Genomic DNA, 22,024 nt, shown 5'->3' with positions numbered 1-22,024 from the left:
GCCGAGAACCCACACGCCTAAGGTCAAAACTCAGCAGTGCCATTTACTATCTGTGTGACTTTGAGCAAGTTCCAATTTCCACTTCTTTATTTTTTTTTTTTAGATTTTTTATTTATTTATTTGACAGACAGAGATCACAAGTAGGCAGAGAGGCAGGCAGAGAGAGAGAGAGAGGAGGAAGCAGGCGCCCTGCTGAGCAGAGAGCCCGATATGGGGCTCGATCCCAGAACACTGGGATCATGACCCGAGCCGAAGGCAGAGGCTTTAACCCACCAAGCCACCCAGGCACCCCTCTACTTCTTTAAAAAGGGAAAAATCATAGTTGCATCCTACAGGGTTATGCTGTGAGAATTAAATGCAGTACTGTGTATTGACAGGTGTGATTGTTGTTGATTCAGGTTGCAATACCCTAACATAGGTGAACTGAGTTCTACAGAATCAATGACCTCTCTTACCAAAACAGTATTTTTGCACTGAGTTAGTCAAAGATATTTTGATTCAATATGATTGGACTTTTGACTTGAGATAATGGAAGGTCCATATCTCCCGAAAAATAAATTCTCAGCCGTGTCCTTTTTGTAGGTGGAAGAGGCAGATGATTGGCTCCGACATGGAAACCCCTGGGAGAAGGCCCGACCCGAGTTCATGCTGCCCGTGCACTTCTATGGAAAAGTAGAGCACACCAACACTGGGACCAAGTGGGTCGACACCCAGGTATTGGAAGTTTTCTCATGCTGAGCATTTTGTACAGTAGAGCACAGGGAATCCACGGCACTGAGGATGATATGCATATGATATGGAGGGTAGTATATTGTGTAGTGAAGGACAGAGTCTGTTTTTGTCCGAGCTCTGTTCCTTCTCCTAGTGAACTCACGCTTGAAAAACAAAGGAGCTGAGACCAAGAGACAAGTGACTTCCCCAAGGTCAAGTGACTTATCAGGGTCATTCTGCAAACAGCTTTATCAGAGATTAATCAATTCTGTAATCCTAGTAGGCTTAGCTCTCCAGTTTTATATAAAGTTTTTGATATGAAGATTAAATAAATGTAAATGTTCTTCCTTACCTAGCTGCCATAGATACCTTTACTTGGGAGTTCTCAGGGGTAAATATTTTAAAACCAAAGTATTTATTGAAAGGATTGAGAAAAATTTTATTTGTTGCAAAGTCAAGAAAAATAGTACAAAATGTTGCAAAATGTTTTGTTCCGTGCAGAATCACTTCTAGAGAAATCATGCTGGTGTCAGTCCAAGTGGGCTTACTTCATGGCTGGGTATTTATCTTGCCACCAGATGTGAGCGTTATCTTGTGGCTGACCAGTTCACTTCTCAGCACCTCAGTGATGCTGTGTGCTCTGCTGTCTTCTTACTTGCTGACAAATAACCCCTACTCATTACTAGACTGCCTTGTCCAATCTTTTGGAGGCTCCAGTTGAGATATTTGCTTAATGAATATGATCTTGGGCCGGGAGGGACAAATCACCAGCCGTTCTTTAAAAGCTTAAAGTAAATGGTAAAGAGCAAGTTAATATTTTTAGCTGGCAAAGCTGTGAGTGAAATTCAGTACTGCAGTGCTAAATTCAGTTGGTTTGTGGATTATGCCCCATGAATAGATCCTTTATTTTATTTTAGAAGAACCTAGACCCATTTTATAGTTGACTTTTTAAACTGATAATTTATTCCGCTAATCCACATAGAGCGCTTCACAGTTCAGAAAAATAAGACTATTTAAAAATGATTTTTCTATCTGAGGATGAATTTATTCAACATAGGAAATAGCAGATCAGAAGCTAAAATAGGTCATTATGGTATAATAGTAAAAGGCATAAACGAAGACTGTAATTTCAAGGTAAGTTTCTCTTTCTCTTTCTCTAAATTTGGTTAAACAACGGAACACAATCTGAGTTGAAGTTGGTTACAAAGACAGTCAAGAGAGCTGCAAACAAATCAATTGTTAATATGCCTGAAGAATTCACATGTGTATTTGGCATTAAACTAGTATTTGGTATAGGTTTTGGTGTCTAAAACTTCCAGTGACTTTTGTTGATCTTTTTAACCATACGCAGTTTACACAATCAGTCCTGGAAATACTCTGTTTAAACGAGGTCCCACTGTTGAGCTACCTCGTATTTACAGAACATTTTCATAATACATCCAGAAATTCAGTTAGAGACAGTATATTTTTCTGTGCCCACAAAGGCAATGTTATGGGGCAGATGGAATATAAGGTGAGCTACCCCAAGGCAGGCAGCACTTTATGGATTTCTGGAAGCCATCGCCCAAGTCAGCCCCAGGTCTGTAGCTGGTGAGGTCAGAGGGCATGAGGACCAGCACTGTGTGCACACGTTGGGGGCAGATTCCAATAAACCGAGCAATCCTTTTCATTCATGTGTCTGCTCGGGTCCTCTGGGAACCAGATACCAGAGAGAATTAGAAGTGTAGGTGTGATATCGGGGCAAGGCCTGTGAATGACAGAGTGGAGGGGAAGGGGAGGAGGCGTGGCACCTATGAAGAGAAGAGGGGAAAGAAGGAGGTGTCAGGAAGAGCCTCCGTGGGCCCTGGAACCCAGAGCGAGCAGCCCCACTGATGGGGCCTGAGATTGAAGACTGCTAATGAGAAAAGTCCTAGCTCTCAAGATCCCACCACACTGGGAGCCTCCCTAAGAAAGCACAGCCTCGACTCAGCGGTACTCGAATTCCCAGGTGGCAAGTTCTGCCAGACGTTCTCTAAAGGGACATCCAAGCTCTGGGTCTCCCCAGCTTCCTCAGTTACACTTCAAGGATCAGAAGGACAAATCATGTTTACACCCAGACTCACTCCCACTCTGCAAACGCCTTTTCCTGATGGATCACAACGTGCTTTAAAAATCTCCAGAGACCTTTATTTCCCAGTCAGAGGTATTTAAAGAAGGGTGATTACTTTGAGGTCATGGTACTCATGGAAGCATGACTGAATATATGTGATTGATTGACCCAGGCTATAATCTTTATTCGCTCATAATTCAGCAAACCACATTAAAGACATCAGTGTAGGTTTCAACCCTGCCACTGACTGTGACTGTGGGTAAGTCACTTCTCTCTCCACCTCATTCCTCTCATGTCTAAAATGAGTGGATTGCACGAATTGATCTCTGGCACCCTCCAGTACAAGCTGTCTGTCATTCCCCTTCCTTCGACCTTGACTGATGAGGCAGGGAATACAAGTGAGTCTTTTCCCACATAAATTTTAAATTCACAGGCAACACAGTTATCTTCCTGTTCTTCTCTGTCTCCATGACTGTCACAAAGACTGAGCTAGAGTTTCTGAAGCTCACCTCTTAAACCCATCTCAACTAATTATCAGCTGATTTGTCAGACCACTAAAATAACTCTTCTTCATGCAACTTTGAAAAATCTCCCATAGCACTTCCAACATCCTCTATAATCTATCTTCATATATTTTCGTTCCATTCATTTTCACCGTATTTGAAATCAGATCACTGCATTACCTACACTAAACTTACCCTGATTACTATTTTGTAATGGCAACAGTTTTACATTTGTCACTTGGCATGTCATATTTTATTATTCTCAGAACAGTGGCTTATATGAAACATGAAAGAGTGGCATCCAGATCAGGACAAGGGACAGGCTCCACATGGCCCATCAGAACCTCCCCACCCCCAGACCTAGGACCTTCCATCTTGGTTTAGGCGTCCCACAGTCTGAGTCTGTAATGGAGTCAAGAACAGAATCCCTTGCTGTGTCCCAGCCCACTGTTCAGCCTGCGTCACCACACATGGGAAACTGAGCAGCTGCTTTGGTTTAACCCCACAGGTGGTCCTGGCTCTGCCATATGACACCCCAGTGCCTGGGTATATGAATAACACCGTCAACACCATGCGACTCTGGTCCGCTCGGGCGCCCAATGACTTTAACCTCAGAGACTGTGAGTACAGCCTGGGCTCTCATGGAGGTGTGTGTGTGTTTAATCTTTTTGATCTCAGAGGCAACCAGATCAGTACCAGCTCTGAAAGAGGACACACAACAAGGATCTTGGGGACCGGGACATAAATGGTCTCTGTGTCAGTGTGTGTGTGTGTGTGTGTGTGTGTGTGTGTGTGTGTGTGTGATCTTTCTGATCGCTAGCTAGTATCAAATTGAGCTTGAGAGAAAAGCCTTGAGTTTCTGATCAGAACTTTCCAGTGAGCAGACATTTTACGGAGCGCGCATAGAGGACATTTTAAAAGCAGTCCTCTGTCTGGCCCTCCCAGACCCTCATGAGGATCACAGCATGGACGGTTGTGAAAATCCTTTTGGATTTTCAGGAGTTGTAGGAATCCCCACATTCACCTGGCAAGCAGCAAGCATCAGGTGAGGTCAAGGGGCTTTGATAACAGTGGCTGGCTTGTCTACTTACTCATTTTTCTAACCTTCCCCTCAGTTAACGTTGGAGACTACATTCAGGCTGTGCTGGACCGAAATCTGGCCGAGAACATCTCCCGGGTCCTCTATCCCAATGATAATGTGAGTGGTGAAGCTTTGCTCTTGCAGCGGAAACAGAAGCAGCCTGTTTCACAGGCACTTTTCCATAGCCCATACAGCACATCTTCAGTACTGATTTTTTGGTCTTCAGTGTACAATAATCTCCATATCTCTTCCTGAGTTGTCTTGATTTCCCCTGCCCCCAAGTAAGGAAAACATATTTGTAAAAGACATGAAGTCAGAATTGGTATTTTGCCTTTCACCGGTGACCTCACAAATTTCAAAACAAAACCGAAATATAAAAGATGAAGTGGAGCACTGATGAGTTACTGTTTCCAAACAGAAGTTTCTTCCACAGAGTCAGAAACCCCTGGAAGTTTCCTGTCTGGCCTCTTCCCCTCGCTGACAGGCTCTTCCCAGCCTTCTGCCTTCAGGCGAGTTGGGGTCTGGACCTCAGAGCAGACCCGGGAGCAAACACTTGTTTCTTATGCCACTTATTCATCTCTTGAAATTTTTTCTCATGAGTGATTATTCCTAATTTTACACTAAAAATAATTTAGCTAAAATTAAAAAAAAATAATAATTTAACTTGGAACTGTATCACAGATGAACGCCAGGGATTCTAAGTTCGTTTAAATATACTTAGCTCTATCTTATATGTGGGTAAAATTACCTTCTTGACGCTGTAATGATTGTTCTTTTAATAATAAGTCTCAAAAACAACCAGATTAGTAATCTGCTCTGCAAAGATGTCACCAAGCAAGGATTGGGAGATGAGGACAAAAATGGTCCTTAAGACTGGGTGTCCACTTTGTTGTAAACCGTTGTCTCAATAGCGGATGAAGTTTGTTGCAGCATTTTCAGAAACTTAATGCTCTATGTTATTTTGTCCTTTGAGAGGGACATGGTGACTTCAGTACAGGTCAGGAAAGTCTCTGATCCAAAAGCTAAAAGTCTTGTTGTTTCGTGGTCAGTTAAAGTAAGAATCCTTCCAAGCACTGCCTAGCCTAACCCAGCCTGCAAAAGTATTTAACTGGAAAGGGCTTGAAATTCATCCTCCTGTCCTCAGTAAGGACCAACCTAACTTTTCGTGGAAATAACTATCTACAGCAATTCACGGGGTACACAAGGTTAGCATGGGGTGCAAAGTTAACTGAATTCTTTGAGTAAAAGGTAGCTGTCAGGGTCATACCTGTTTTTAAGTACAAGTTGATAAATCAGTTTTGTACCGTAATTACAAAACAAATTTGTTTGTTCACTCTCCCCAACTTGGCCATAGCCCTCCTCCAGGCATGAGTCCCTCTTCCAGGAATCTTGCAACTGTTAGCCCTCTGCAGCTAGTTATTTTTGCCTTGCTTAAAGCTCCTTAAAGTCTTCTGATCACCTATAAGAAAAGTGCAGAATCTTAGATGTTCTCCCCCAAGTTCCTCAAAGATGTGGTCATGCATTCTCGGACGTACCCTCCATGGTCTCGCCTGAGGTCCCCACTGTGCAGGACTGTTTGCTGTAACCTTTCTCACCTCCGAGAGAAGCCTCTCGCAGCTTCCTTCCTGGCAGAAGTGATAACTACTGCCTGAGTTCTCAAATTTGGTTGGGAGAAGGAGGCTCAGAGTCTCAACAATTCAGCACATAAACTTCCCTATAAATCCCTTCCCCCCATTTTCAGTACAGAGCAGTACCCCTGCTTTCGGCTTCCTGTCTCCCTCCAGCCCAGACACCCCTGTGTTACCATCTCCAGAGAATACACATCAGGCTTCTGCCTGCGTTGGGGGAAAAGATTGCTCAGCTGGGGGGATCTGGGGGGTGAAGTCTGAGGCCAACTCCTGCTTAGTTAGGCTCACAACTAACCTTTCACCACATCTTTTCCCCTACTTCCATAGGCACCAGTGCTGCTAAGTCCTGATCCTTTAGGGCTTTGGAGCATAAATGTAGTTGCTCTTTGGCCCTTCTTTTCTAGCAGGTCAGGATCCGGTTTTTCTGGGTCTTCTGGCCCAATTACCACTCATGCATCTATTTTTCAGCTTCAGAAAGGTTGTTGCTGTTGTCTTGTCTCCATTCCCTTTATCCTGTATCTGTATGCCTTCTTTAAAGCCCTTTACACTTCAGGAAAGAGCAAAGTCTGATGCTTGGCCTTCAACCTGTCCTCTTCCGCCAGATGTTCTGTGAGCTTTCGTCTTGAAGTTCTCTGGGCAGGAGATCCCTGGCATATTTTGGCCACGCCGCAGTGTGAATCACTCTTACTCTGTCTCTCTGGCTTGAAGTTTTTCGAAGGGAAGGAGCTGAGGTTGAAGCAGGAGTATTTTGTGGTGGCCGCGACCTTGCAAGATGTCATTAGACGTTTCAAAGCCTCCAAGTTTGGCTCCACGGACAGCGCCAAAACTGCGTTCGATGCCTTTCCAGACCAGGCGAGTATTCAGTCTGCAAACACGGACAGAGACAGTGAGGGAGCAGGACTTCCTATCAGATGTACTCCTTTTTCTCAGGGCTAAAAAAAAGTTGAGTAGGTGTGGTATGCTTAAAGCGCCTCGCTCAGGGTGGGCATTCTGTTTGGTGCTTTGTGCAGGTGCGCATGAGGGTAAGAAAGACCTTATCCCAGGCCATCCGTCCCCTGCTCGATGATGCCTTTTCCTCATACAGGTTGCCATCCAGCTGAATGACACGCACCCTGCACTCGCCATCCCTGAGCTGATGAGGATTTTTGTGGATATTGAAAAACTGCCCTGGTCCAAGGTCTGGATAGTTTGGCTTCCTTTTCCTTTAATTAAATAGTATATCTATGGTTCAGAGATTTTCCCAAAAGCTCCTTTACAGTTTTTCAAAATAAGTTACTGTTGCTAACTTTGCGTAACCTGAGCAAAGTTAAAGTCTGCCCAGTGCTAACATTTCTCTGTCCTTACTGCTTTACGGGGAGGAAGACTAAGAAAGTAAATACATTGCTAATGGTACCTAGCTCAGATGGACTGGGTCTAAAAGGATTTTTTTGTGTGAATCTTAAAGGATTCTAAATTAAATTCTCCAACCTCAGAACACAGCTAATTATAAGTGTCCCCACCAGTTTGCAAATCAAAATTTTAAACATACTCCTTACTTTCTCAGAACATTCCTTGTTTGTGTTGCTCAGATTTCTGGTTTTTTTTTTTTTAAGATTTTATTTATTTATTTTACACAGAGAGAGAGAGAGAGAGATCACAAGTAGGCAGAGAGAGAGGGGGAAGCAGGCTCCCTGCTGAGCAGAGAGCCTGATGCAGGGCTTGATCCCAGGACCCTGAGACCATGACCTGAGCCAAAGGCAGAGGCTTAACCCGCTGAGCCCAGGCACCCACTCAGATTTTGCTTTTAATAAATGGCAAGTTAGGACTGTAGAGAAGACTTATGAGTATGTTGTCTTCAGTTTTATCAAACAGTTTTACACATGGCTGCTTCCCCCCCCACCCACCCAAAAGAGAAAACCATATTCCCAGTCTCTGGATGATTCGGACCCTGGTTGAATTGAGTGTGTCTGACTGTGTGGATGAGCTGTGCTGTTGCAGACTGGCAGGAGCTGAGGGAGTGTGTGGTCCTGTGTGATGGGGTGTCACCTGCTAGGCAGGCTTCTTGCACAGGGAAGCAGCTAACTCCTTTCCCTTCCCTCAGGCCTGGGAGATCACCAAGAAGACCTTTGCATACACCAACCACACGGTGCTCCCAGAGGCCCTGGAGCGCTGGCCTGTAGAGCTGGTGGAAAAGTTGCTTCCTCGACATTTGCAGATCATTTACGAGATAAATCAGAAGCATTTAGATGTAAGTCATTTTGAGAAATTCGTATCCCTTTTGAGAATGAAGTCTGGAGATGTTAAGGGCGGCTACCATGTTTCCTCTCACCAAACTGGAGGCCCAAACATCTTTCAGACATAGATACATTAAAAGTATTCAAGACTTGGTGGGGCACTGTTAAAGACACCTTTTAGAAAATACTAAAATTAGAGGATGGCATCTCCCCGGGGTGAACCCACGCCCTCTCTGTGGGAGTGAAATTCCATATTTGCTCCATCAAAGATTTTGCTGGGGAAGTGAATGACGTTATCTCAACACTGCTTTAAACCTGAGTGGCCAGCAAGGCCTTTCTCTTCCCTTGGCCAGAAAATTGCGGCCTTGTTTCCTAAAGATGTCGACCGTCTGAGAAGGATGTCTCTGATAGAAGAGGAAGGAGGCAAAAGGATCAACATGGCCCATCTCTGCATTGTGGGCTCCCATGCTGTGAATGGCGTAGCTAAAATCCACTCAGACATTGTGAAGACCCAAGTGTGAGTCTCCATTCCTGAGGTGGTGGGTCGAACATTGCTCCATGAATGTACTGATGCTAGTAAAGGCAGGGTTGCATTTGGGGAAGAAAGGCCCTGTCAAAATGCGCAGAATTATTTTCTCCTATACAAAGTAACCTTCTTTTTAAAAAGAAAATGCCTTCTTCTCTGAACCATCCTAATTCTAGATGTAGGAGCGAAGGCGGAGAAAAAACCTATTCTGCTGAAAAGTCTGGTATATATGTCAGTGCCAGGAAATCGTATAGAGGTGACTTGATTTGGAATTTTTCTTATAATGTTGAATTGCAAATGAATCTCTGTTTAGAATGACAGCACTAGCTGCTGCCAGCCTCTCCCTCCACCTTTAATCTCTCTAAGCCTACACTTGGCTTCTTGAATGTAACAGGAGCCTGCTCTTTCAGACAAATTCAGTGACGTGTCTCTTCCAACTCCAGATTCAAGGACTTCAGTGAGTTAGAACCAGACAAATTTCAGAATAAAACCAATGGGATCACTCCGAGGCGCTGGCTCTTACTCTGCAACCCAGGGCTCGCAGAGTTAATAGCAGAGGTAAGGAGGAAGGCAGGGGAGGCCTGACTGCAGGGTGAGAGGTGGTCGAAGGCCCTTTTGACTTGTGAGTCTGGTCTGCAACAGACAGCGGGGCCAGCCCTCAGCAGGTGAAGGGTGCTGTCCCATAGAGCTCCCTGTTTGATCCAATTCTCTGCTGTAGGCCTGTCGAAAGTCTTAATTTTTATTTTTATTATTTTTTTTAAGATTTCATTTATTATTTATGTCACAGAAAGACACACAGCAAGAGAGGGAGCACAAGCAGGGGGAGTAGGAGAGGAAGAAGCAGGTTTCACGCAGAGCCCGATGTGGGGCTCCATCCCAGGACCCTGGGATCATGACCTGAGCGGAAGGCAGATGCTTAACAACTGAGCCACCCAGGTGTCCCGAAATTCTTAATTTCTAACCAGGGGGTTCACAAAATTACGTGGCTGGCTAACAGTACTTCAGTGACACAACAGATGGAAGACGGTGACCCTATTTAGTAAGCGAAGGTCATAATAACAGCTGGTGGAACCTGGGTTCTGCGTTACCCCCTTTAGGTAGGGCTCCTGTTTTTAACGCTCGCTGCCACTGAAACTGCATTTCGAAGACTAGCAAAGGGTTCTTCCCACACGGTGTGGTAGGTCGGCCACCCTGTTGTAGGCACCCGCCGCAGACGGACACAGACTGCTCGTGTGGGCAGGCTGCCGTCCCTGACTCAGATCCCCTCTTCTCTAAACTGAAAGAAAATCGGGGAAGACTACGTGAAAGACTTGAGCCAGCTGACGAAGCTGCGAGGCTTCCTGGGTGATGACGTCTTCCTCCGAGAAATAGCCAACGCGAAGCAGGTGAGGCTTCCCGGCGCGGATTCCCCGGTGTGTGGGGGGGGCACGAGTCCTGGGGTGCGTGAGCCCCCGCCCTCCGCCCGGCTGATGCGCCCGAAGCAAACGGGCTCCCGCGCGGCGCCCTGTCTCCACAGGAGAACAAGCTGAAATTTTCCCAGTTCCTGGAGAAGGAGTACAAAGTGAAGATCAACCCCTCGTCCATGTTCGACGTACACGTGAAGCGGATCCACGAGTACAAGCGACAGCTCCTGAACTGCCTGCATGTGGTCACCATGTACAACCGTGAGTCGGCGCGCGGCCACAGCGCCCCCTTCAGGCGGGAGCCTCGCCGCCCCGGCCCGCGCCTGCCTCCCGCCCACCAACTCCTAAATCTTTTCCAGGCATTAAGAAGGACCCCAGGAAGTTATTCGTGCCCAGAACAGTCATAATCGGCGGCAAAGTAAGTTGATTCTCTTCATTGGGGCTGCAGGGTCCCTGATCTCATGCCATTTGTCCACTTCGTCACGGCTGCCTCCCGACCATGTGTTTGACATCCTTCCCCAAGGCTGCCCCAGGATATCACATGGCCAAAATGATCATAAAGCTCATCACCTCCGTGGCAGATGTGGTGAACAATGACCCTGTGGTTGGAAGCAAGCTGAAAGTCATCTTCTTGGAGAACTACAGAGTGTCTCTTGCTGAAAAAGGTAGTATCCCCTTCCCAAATCATGCAAGGGCAGGGCAAATTCTCAGGAAATACATGGTAGGGAAAAATGACATATCTGGGTTCAGGGGGTCAGTAACTTAAGATCGAAAGCATCACTCTTGGGCACCATAAGGGCCTAGGCTAAGAGTCTTTAAGTTGATGTGACTGACAATGAGATTGTGGTCTCTGAAGTCAGTATCACCCATTACCTTTGCAAGTGCATTTTTCTGCCAGCTAGCTAGCCAGAGCTGGGTGCTGGAGGAGGGGGCCCTGATGTCTGGGCAAAGTGCAGACAGTGCTATACGAGGGAAAGGAAAGGAAAGGGCTTCCATTCCCAGCTCCAGTTTTACGACAGAACGCCAATTCCCCAGTCCCTGATATTCCTCTGGTCACTTCATGAAAGGAAGAAGGGCTGTCATTTGTTCACGTGGCAACAGGGAATGAGGACAGATGTCAGGCTGCCAAGCATGAGGCTTAGATGTGCTCAGATGGGCACTGAGCATGCATGGAGTTCCCACGTGGGGAGAGTTAGACTGGCAGAAAGCCAACATCCCTTTCTCTACTGCTCTCTTTGCTTATTTGCATCATGTGCTTACAAAGCACAGTCCACAGGCAGATGCCAACTGTGCATTCACCCAAGTCCCAAATTGAAAACAGGCCTTTCTCTTTTTGAGGTATTTTTGGGTCCTCTGATGTTACTGTTTAAGACTGTATGCAGAAAAAGAAAAGAGCCAGGTTCCTACTGATGTCAATGAAAATATATCTAATCTACAAATAAGGCATCAAAGTAAAACAGAATTGGTTCTGACCTTTGAAGTCAAAGAGGGGGAAGCAGGCCTTCTGGCAGCACTAATTTGTGTGTAAATTAGGCTGAAAGGTCAGAGGCTTGGTGTCTTGCCCCAGGCACACCTCAGGTGCACCCAGCACATTTCCCTGCACATTTCCCTGCCTTGAAAGAGGGAGGGAGAGAGGAGGTGGGAAGTGGAAAGAATGCAGACAATCCATTTTGCTCAGAACATAACAGAAGGGTCAGGAGAGACTGAATTTTAAAGATCAAGAAAGAGAAGTTTCAATATATTTTACAAAGTTATCAAGCAGAAAAAACAAACAAACAAAAAAACTGGAAGGAAGAGAGGGAAGAAGAGAAACAAAGTGTCAGCTTTTATAGGGGAGAGTAATAGGTGCTCTCTAGAGTTTACAGACCAAGACAGAATAGTAGAAGCACATAATTATTTAGCACTGCAGCCATCACCGCCCAGGTAGCACATCAAAAATGGACAAAAGCAGTTGCCTCAGTCAAGGGGAAGAGTAAGATCCATCCTTCCATGCCATATGAATGTTTATCTTGATGTACATGGACTATTTTAATGATCAAAACAGGCCAGCTGGAAAAATACTCAGATCCAGTGCAAGCAGGTCTAGAGAAACAGGATCACTGACTTTATTATACCTTCCTTGCAGTCATCCCAGCCACAGACCTGTCGGAGCAGATCTCCACTGCAGGCACTGAAGCCTCAGGGACAGGCAATATGAAATTCATGCTGAACGGGGCCCTGACCATTGGGACCATGGATGGGGCCAACGTGGAAATGGCAGAGGAAGCTGGGGAAGAGAACCTGTTCATCTTTGGCATGAGAGTAGATGATGTGGCCGCTTTGGACAAGAAAGGGTAAGGGAGCAGCTCCTTCTTATTGGGCAAGTGCCCCCCACCCCTAGGAGGGTTCCTGCCTACCTAGGTATCCCTTTGAGGTGGAGTCACAGGAAACACGGCCACAGAACCTCTCCCACACACCTGGGCAGCCTCCTCACAACTGAGTTTTATTAAGCCCTGCAAGTGAACGTGAAAGGAGCTTGGGCACAGGTGCATCGGGTTCTTGCTATTTGTTATTGGTGGGTGTAGTTGGTTACATTAGTTTCAGGTGTACAATATAGTATTTCAGCAATTCATTATGTCACCTGTGCTCATTGTGGCAAGTGCATGCCTTAATCCGCATCACCTGTTTAACCCATTGCCCCACCCCTAGCCCATCTTCCCTCTGGTAACTCTTAGTTTGTCCCCTATACTTAAGAGTCTAAGGGTCTGTTTTTTTGGTTTTTCTTTTTTTCTTCATTCATTTGTTTCTTTAAGTTTTATATATAAGTGAAATCATATGGTATTTGTCTTTCTCTGACTCACTTATTTCACTTAGCATTACATTCTCTAGATCCATCCATGTTGCAAAGGGCAAGATTTCATTCTTTTTGTGACCGAATAATATTCCATTATATATGTATACCACTTCTTTATCCATTCATCTTTCAGTGGACACTTGGGTTGTTTCCATAATTTGGCTGTTGTAAATAATACTGCAATAAACATAGAGGTGTATGTATCCCTTTGAGTTAGGGTTTTTGTATTCTTGGGTAAATACCCAGTGGTAGAATCGGATCATATGGTAGTTCTATTTTTAATTTTTTGAGACACCTCCCTGCTGTTTTCCATGGTGGCTGCACCAGTTTGCATTCCCACCAGCAGTGCACAAGTGTTCCTTTTCTCTACATGCTCACCAACACTTGTTTCTTACATTTTTGATTTTAGCCATTTTGATAGGTGTGAGGCAATACCTCATTGTGGTTTTAATTTGCATTTCCCTGATGATGAGTGATGTTGAGCATCTTTTCATGAGTCTGTCAGCCACCTAGATGTCTTCTTTGGAAAAATATCTCTTTGTGTCTTCTTCCCATACTCAACTGGATCATTTTTCTTTTGGGTGCCGAGTTGTATAGGTCTTTGCATATTTTCAATACTAACTCTTTCTCAGGTAAGTCATTTGCACGTATCCTCTCCCATCCAGTCTGTTGTCTTTTAGTTCTGTTGATTGTTTCCTTTGCTTTACAGAAGCTTTTTATTTTGATGTAGTCAAATAAACAAAAATAAAACAAAAAGTTTATTTTCGCTTTTGTTGCCCTTCCCTCAGGAGATACAAACAGAAGAATGTTGCTCTGGCACATGTCAGAAAAATTACTGCCTGTGCTCTCTTCTAGGACTTTTATGGTTTCGGGTCTCACATTTAGCTCTCTAATCTATTTTGAGTCCTTTTTTTGTGTATGGTGTAAGAAAGTGGTATAGATATTTAAAATTGTTAGATCTTGTTGGACAGACCCTTTGAGTATGATATAGTGTCCTTCCTCATCTCTTATTATAGTCTTTGGCTTAAAATCTAATTGATCTGATATAAGGACACCCCCTCACTTTAAATCTGGGGGTGTCTTTGGGTCTAAAATGAGTTTCTTGTAGAGAGCATATCGATTTTTTTTTAATCCATTCTGATACCCTGTGTCTTTTGATTGGGCATTTAGCCTACTTACATTCAGGGTGACTATAGAAAGGTATGAATTTAGTGCCATTGTATTGCCTGTAAGGTGACTGTTACTGTATATTGTCTCTGTTCCTTTCTGGCTTACTACTTTTGAGCTCTCTCTTTGCTTAGAGGAACCCTTTTAATATTTCCTGTAGGGCTGGTTTGGTGTTTGCAAATTCTTTTAATTTTTGTTTGTCCTGGAAGCTTTTTATCTCTCCTCCTATTTTCAATGATAGCCTAGCTGGATATAGTATTCTTGGCTGCATGTTTTTCTCATTTAGTGCTCTGAATATATCATGCCAGCTCCAGGTCTCTGTGGATAAGTCTGCTGCTAATCTAATATTTTTAACATTATATGTTTCAGACTTCTTGTCCTGGGCTGCTTTCAGGATTTTCTTTGTCACTAAGACTAGTAAGTTTTACTATTAGATGATGGGGTGTGGACCTATTTTTATTGATTTTGAGGGGGGGTTCTCTGTGCCTCCTGGATTTTGATGCTTGCTCTTTTTGCCACATTAGGGAAATTCTCTACTAAATTCTCTACTAATTTGCTCCAGTATACCTTCTGTCCCTCTCTCTCTCTTCTTCTTCTTCTGGAATCCCAATTATTCTAATATTGTTTTGTCTTATGGTATCACTTATCTCTCGAATTCACCCCATGTGGTCTAGTAGTTGTTTGCTCAGCTTCTTTATTCTCTGTCATTTGGTCTTCTGTATCACTAATTCTCTCTTCTGCCTCATTTATCCTAGCAGTAAGAACCTCCATACTTGATTGCACCTCTTTTGATCTTAATACCTTTTTTTATTAATATCTTTTTTTTATTTCAGCTTGGTTAGATTTTAGTTCTTTTATTTCTCCAGAAAGGGATTTTATTTCTCCAGACAGGGTTTCTCTAATATCCTCCATGCTTTTTTCAAGCCCAGCTAGCTCCTTGAGAATCGTCATTCTTAACTCTAGTTCTGACATATTACCAATGTCTGTATTGATTAAGTCCCTAGCCGTCAGTACTGCCTCTTGTTCTTTTTTTTTTTTGTGTGGTGAGTTTTTCCACCTTGTCATTTTATCCAGATAAGAATATATGAAAGAGGGCGCCTGGGTGGCTCAGTGGGTTAAGCCGCTGCCTTCGGCTCAGGTCATGATCTCGGGGTCCTGGGATCGAGTCCCGCATCGGGCTCTCTGCTCAGCAGGGAGCCTGCTTCCTCCTCTCTCTCTCTGCCTGCCTCTCTGTCTACTTGTGATCTCTCTCTGTCAAATAAATAAATAAAATCTTAAAAAAAAAAGAATATATGAAAGAGAGAATAAAGTACTAAAAGGGTGGCAAAGACCCCAGAAAAATGTATGCTAACCAAATAAGAAGAGAACCTAAACCAGGGGGGAGAAGTAAGGGGGTAAAAAGAAAAAAAAAAAAAATATATATATATACACACACACACACACATACCTATAGATAGATAGATAGATAGATAGATAGATAGATAAATAGATAGATTAGATTAGATTAGACTGGTGAATAGAACAGAGCCACCTACTTGATTTTGGGTATATTTTGGTCTCTTAGAAGAAACTACCTCCCAAAGTTTTAAAGAAAGAAAAACTTATATATATATACAAAAATAAGGCTAAACACAATGAAGGGATGGAATATGACTGTAAAGATGAAAATTTTTAAGAAATTCTAAAAAAGATATGTTGGTTGGAGAAAGAAAGAAGAAAAAAAGGGCGAGGGAGAGAATGTGCTCAGGCTGGAGACTAGAACAAAGCCCTGTGCTAGATTTAGGGTATATTTTGATCTATTAGAATAAATTATATCCCAAAGTTTTTTAGGAAAAAAAAACCTATATGTATACAAAAAATAAGGTTAAATACAATGAAGGATAAAATATGACTATAATAATGATGACTTAAAAAGATTTTTTTGGAAGGTATTGTTAAGATAAACTAGTTAAAAAAAAACGTTAAAAGAGGAAAGAGGAAGAGTTTAAAAAATTAGAATAAGAAAAAAAATAAAATTAAAAAATTTTAATTTAACTTTGCAAGACTAAAGAATCATGGGGAGGAAGCCATGAATTCCATGCATTGCTTTCCCCTAACTTTGGAGTTCCGCTGTTCTCCTTGATCAGTGAGCTTGGTCTTGTTCTTGCTGATCTTCTGGGGGAGGGGCCTGTTGTAGTGATTCTCAAATGTCTTTGCATGAGGCGGAATTGCATCACCCTTGCCAGGGGCCTCGCTCTCAGGAGCTTTTGTTCCCTGAATGCTTTCCGTAGAGCTCTGGAGGACGGGAATGAAAATGGCGGCCTCCCAGTCTCTGGCCCAGAGGAGCCGAGAGCTTGGGTCCCCACTCCTCAGTGCACCCTCAGAAAAAAAGGGGTCAATCAGTCTGGTCTCCCTGGTCTCTGGCTGCACTCTGGGCTCACTTGGCCTGTGACCGAGTGTTTCTGTCTCTGGCACACGGCCCCATTTGGAGTCTCCAAACCCAGCAGATTCTTGTCTCTGGTGAGTCTCCCTGGATCTGCCACTTGTGGGGTCCCTGCTCAAAGAACAGTGGTCCGCTGTGTCACGGATCATGGTTTAAGGTAACCCTAAGCTGAGAGCTCACTCTTCAGCTCTGTTCCTGTAGTCGGCTTCCCCACTCGGATATCACACTCAGACACCCCCAGTCTTCCTGTGACCCTGAGGGTCTTGAGACCACACTGTCCCCATGAGGCCTCCACCCCTGTTTAGCCTCTAGAGTGATGTGCCTCAGTGGAGCAGACTTCCAAAAGTTCCAATTTTGTGCTCCACTCCTCCCACGTTTGCTGGGAGCTGGCCCCTTCCTCCTGTGGTCTATCTTCCCGTCTCCTCAGATTCACTTCTCTGCACGTCCTACCTTTCAGAAAGTATCGATTTTCTGTTCCTAGAATTTCTGCTCTTCTTCTCTTCTATCTCTTGTTGAGTTTGTAGGTGTTCAGAATGATTTGATAACTATCTAGCTGAACTCCTGCGACCTGATGTCATTTCAATCTGCTACTCCTCCGCCATGTTGCTTCTCCTCCTGGAATTCTTAATTTCTTCTTCTGCCACTTCATTATTAGTATAAAAATGCAAGACTTATGTATACTTATTTTTCCATCCCATGATTTTACTGGATTTGTCAGTTCTAGTAGTTTTTCTGCGGAGTCTAGGGTTTTCTATATATAATATGATGTCTTCTGGAAATAGTGAAGGTTTTACTTCTTCCTTACCAGTTTGGATGCCTTTTGTTGTTGTTGTTGTCTGATTGCTGTGACTGGGACTTCCAGTATTATGTTGAATAAAAGTGGTGAGAGTGGGCATTCTTATCTTGTTCCTGACTTTAGGGGAAGAGCTCTTAGGTTTTCAGCATTGAGTATGATGTTAGCTATTAGTTTTTCATATATGGCTCCCATTATGTAGAGGCAAGTTCCCTCTAAACCTACTTTGTTGAGTGTTTTTATCATGAATGGATGGTGTACTTTGTCACATGATTTTCCACATCTATTGAAGTGACCATTTGGTTCTTATCCTTTCTCTTGTTTATGTGAGGTATCATGTTGATTAATTTATGAATATTCAGCTACCCTTGCATCCCAGGAATAAATCCCACTCGATCATGTGAATGATTTTTTTTAATGTAGTGTTAGACTCATTTTGCTAATATTTTGTTGAGGATGTTTGCATCTATGTTCATTAGAGATATTGCCCTGTAGTTCTCTTTTCTTGTAGTATCTTCATCTGGTTTTGGTATCAGGGTAATGCTGGTATCCTAAAATTAATTTGGAGGCTTTCCTTCCTCTTCCACTTTTGGAATGGTTTGAGAATAGGTATTAACTCTTCTTTAAATGTTTGTTTAAATGAATGTAGAATTCACTTGTGAAGTCATCTTGTCCTGGACTTTTGTGTTTTGGGAGTCTTTTGGTTACTGATTCAATTTTTGCTGGTAATTGGTCTTTTCAAACTTTCTATTTCTTTTTGGTTCAGTTTTGGGAGGTTACATCTTACTAGGAATTTATCCATTTCTTATAGGTTATCCAATTTGTTACCATGTAATTTTTCATAATACTCTCTTATAATCCCTTTGTATTTCTGTGATGTCTGTTGTTACTTCGCTTCTTTCACTCATTTCTGATTTTGTTTATTTGAGTCTCTCTCTTTTTTTTTTTTTTTTTTGAGTCTGAGTCAAGGTTTATCAATTTCGTTGTTTTCAAAGAACCAAATCCTGGTTTCATTGATCTGTTCTACTGGGGCTTTTTAGTTTCTATATTGTTTATTTATGCTCTAATCTTGATTATGTCCTTTTCTACTGGTTTTAGGTTTGTCTTCTTCTTCTTCTAGTTCTTTAGGTGTAAGATTAGTTTGTTTATTTGAGATGTTTCTTGCTTCTTGAGATAGGCCTGTATTGCTTTAAACTTCCCTCTCAGGGGACCCCTGGGTGGCTCAGTTGGTTAAGCATCTGCCTTCGGCTTAGGTCATGATCCCCTGGGATTGAGTCCCATATCAGGGTCCTTGCTCAGCATGGAGCCTGCTTCTCCCTGTGCCTGCTCCACCTGTTCTGCCTGCAGCTCTCTGTGCTTCTGCTATCTGACAAATAAATAATAAATAATCTTTTTTTAAAATTCCCTCTTAGAATAGCTTTTGCTACATCCCAAAGATTTTGGACCACTCTGTTTTCATTTTCATTTGCCTCTATGTATTTTTTTTTTTAAATTTTCTATTTGATTTCTTGTTTGGCCTTTTCATTGTTAAGTAGCATGTTATTTAACCTCCATGTATTGGAGATCTTTCTAGATTTTTTTCTTGTGGTTGATTTCTAGTTTCAAAACATTTTAGTTGGAAAATATGCATGCTATGACTTTAATCTTTTTTGATTTATTGAGACTTAGTTTGTGGCCTAACATGTGATCTAGAGAATGTTCCATGTGTACTTGAACAAAATGTGTATTCTGTTGTTTTAGGAGGGAGTGTTCTGAATGTATCTGTTAGGTTCATCTGGTCCAATGTGTCATTCAAAGCCTCTACTATTTCCTTGTTATTTTCCGTGTGGATGACCTCTTGATTGATTTAAGTGGGGAGTTATAGTCATCTACCGGTATTGGATTGCTATTGATTACTTCCTTTGTTTGTTAATAGCTGCTTTATGTATTTGGGTACTCCCATGTTGAGTGCATAAATATTTAGAATTGTTATATCTTCTTTGGTTTGTTCCCTTGATTATATGGTCTTCCTTTTTCTCTTCTTACAGACTTTGTGTTAAAGTCCATGTTGTCCAATATCATTATTGCCACCCTGCTTTTCTTTTTACTTCCAATTGCATGACAAATGTTTTTCCATCTCTTGATTTTTTTTTTTTAAGATTTTATTTATTTCTTCAAGAGAGAGAACATGGGCAGGGGGCAGCGGGGAGAGGGGAGAGGGAGAAGGAGCAATTCCCCACTGAGCAGGGAGCTGGATGCTGGGGTTGATCCCAGAACCCTGAGATCATGAGCTAAGCCCAAGGCAAGCACTTAATTAACTTAACCACCCAGACACCCCTCCATCTCTTCACTTTCAATCTATGTGTGTCTTTATGTCCAAAGTACGCATCTTGTAGAGAGCATATAGATTATTGTTTATTTATATATATTTATTTATATCTTATTTTTTTAATCCATTCCATCACCCTATGTCTTTTGATTTGAATGTTTAGTCCATTTACATTCAGAATAATTATTGATAGGTATGTAAATATTGCCATTTTGCTACTTGTTTTATGGTTGTTTCTGTAATTCTTCTCTGTTCCTTTCTTGTTTTCTTCTTATGTTTGTTTCTGTATATCTATTACTGGTTTTTGATTTGTGATTATCATTAGGTTTGTATTTAACATCTTATGTATATAGCAGTGTCTATTAAGTTGATAGCTGCTTAAGTTTGAACCCATTCTTTACTCCCCCCCACCAACATTTTAGGTATGTGGTATCATATTTCACATTCTTTGATTTTGTAGATCCCTTGACTGATTTTTTTAAAAATATTTCATTTATTTGAGAGAGAAAGAGCATGAGCAGAGGAAAGGGGCAGAGAGAGCGGGTGGTGGAGGAGAAGCAGGCTCCCCACTGAGCAGGGAGCCCAACATGGGGCTCAATCCCAGGACCCTGGGATCATGATCTGAGCTAAAGGCAGATGCTTAACCAACTGAGCCACCCGGGTGCGCCCCCTTGACTGATTTTTATAGATATACTTATTTTTACTGCTTTTGTGCTTCTTACTTTTCTTACTCCTACTTATGATCATTCCTTTCCACTCAAATAATCCTTTTTAACATTTCCCGTAGGGCTGGTTTAGTGGTCACGAATTCCTTTAACTTTTGTTTTTCTGGAAAACTCTTTCTCTCTCCTTCTTCTCTGAATAACAGAGTATTCTTGGCTGCATGTTTTTTTCTTTCAGCACTTTGAATATATCATGCCACTCTCTTCCAAACTGCAGAGTTTCTGCTGAAAAATCAGCTCACAGCCTTATGGGGTTTCCCTTGTATATAACTATTTTCTTTTCTCTTGCTGCTTTTAAAATTCTCTCTTTATCACTACTTTTTGCCATTTTAGACTGTGTGTTTGGGGGTAGACCTCCTTGGATTGATTTTGTTGGGGGATCTCTGTGAATCCTAGATCTGGATTTCTGTTTCCTTGACCAGATTTGGAAAGTTTTCAGCTGTTATTTCTTCAAATAAAATTTCTGCCCCCTTTTCTTAGTCTTCTTCTGGAATCCTTATAATGTGAATGTTACTACACTTGATGGTGTCGCTGAATTCCATGTCTGTTTTCATTTATTATTTTTTTTTCCCTCTCGTGTTCAACACAATTACTTTACAGTACTCTGTCCTCCAGATAGCTAATCCCGTCTTCTACTTCTTCTCGTCTACTATTTATTCTATCTAATGTATTTTTAATTTCAGTTATTAAGTTCTCTATCTCTGGTTCATTTTTATATTTTCTCTCCCTTTGTTAAGGATCTCATTGAGGTCCTGCGCCTTTCTCAGTTCCTGTGAGTATCTTAAGACCATTACTGTAAAAACTCTATCAGACATATTACATTACTTATCTCCATTTTGTTTAGGTCTCATGCTCTGATTTTGTCCTGTCCCTTCATTTGGGACATTTCCTCTGTCCCCCATTTTGCCTAACTTTCTGTGTCTGTTTCTGTGTGTTGGGAAAGTCAGCTACATCTCCTGCTCTTAAAAGTAGTGGTCTCATGGAGAAGAGTCCAGCAGTGCCCTGTAGTGCAGAGTCCCCTGTTCACCAGAACCTGGCGCTTCAGGGTGTCTTCTATGCATATCACATGCACTCTGCTATTGTAGCTGATCCCCTTTTTCCCCTTCAATCCAGTTGTCTGCAGTGGTTCTCTTTGCCTGTTGTGGGCACAGTTTGGTTCTTGTGTTGTGCAGGTGCCAGGCTGGGGCTGCCTCGGGCTTGAGTGGAATCAGAACAGGCATTTGCCAGAGCTGCAGTCCCACCAAAGTGCAGGGCACTCTCCCTATGTCAAGCCCTGAGAAGCTTTTATTGGTGGGCAGTGCTTGTAGACAGACCAGCTCTCTGCCCCCTCGCCCATTGCTGGGGCTGCAATCTGATTGTTGCATGTAGTTATCTTCCCCTCTCCCTCCATGGAGCAGGAGTCACTTTGGAGTGGTGGTGGCCCCTTTTGCGGCTGCTTGCACACTGCTAGGTTCCTGGCCCCACTTTGGATGGGCTCCCGCCAAGAGCACATTGTAGGGGGCAGGACCATAGGAGAACACAGGGGCAGGGTGAGCAGTGTCAGCCAGGTTTGCACAGGTCTGCTGTGGGAGGGGACCTGGAGCAGAGGCCTGACTGGTGGGACATATCTTCAGATGACCTAGGGG

At 43.0% G+C, this 22,024-nt stretch overlaps 1 protein-coding gene across 1 annotated transcript in view; it reads left to right on the top strand.

Annotated features, from left to right (window-relative positions):
- The window catches only part of PYGL (glycogen phosphorylase L), a 42,713-nt gene that overhangs the window by 16,996 nt on the left and 3,693 nt on the right, over positions 1 to 22,024 (top strand). The window contains 13 exon segments of the mRNA XM_047737958.1: positions 583 to 714; positions 3,812 to 3,923; positions 4,419 to 4,501; positions 6,721 to 6,864; positions 7,097 to 7,189; positions 8,093 to 8,239; positions 8,579 to 8,742; positions 9,195 to 9,309; positions 10,035 to 10,136; positions 10,268 to 10,415; positions 10,514 to 10,572; positions 10,678 to 10,819; positions 12,280 to 12,487. Coding sequence (XP_047593914.1) covers positions 583 to 714; positions 3,812 to 3,923; positions 4,419 to 4,501; positions 6,721 to 6,864; positions 7,097 to 7,189; positions 8,093 to 8,239; positions 8,579 to 8,742; positions 9,195 to 9,309; positions 10,035 to 10,136; positions 10,268 to 10,415; positions 10,514 to 10,572; positions 10,678 to 10,819; positions 12,280 to 12,487 — 1,649 coding nt within the window.

The sequence above is a fragment of the Lutra lutra genome, chromosome 7 (genome assembly GCF_902655055.1).
Source record: "Lutra lutra chromosome 7, mLutLut1.2, whole genome shotgun sequence".
In the NCBI taxonomy this organism is placed as follows: Eukaryota; Metazoa; Chordata; class Mammalia; order Carnivora; family Mustelidae; genus Lutra; species Lutra lutra.
The sequence above is the reverse complement of the archived record's forward strand: the minus strand, read 5'-3'. Positions and strand labels throughout refer to the sequence as shown.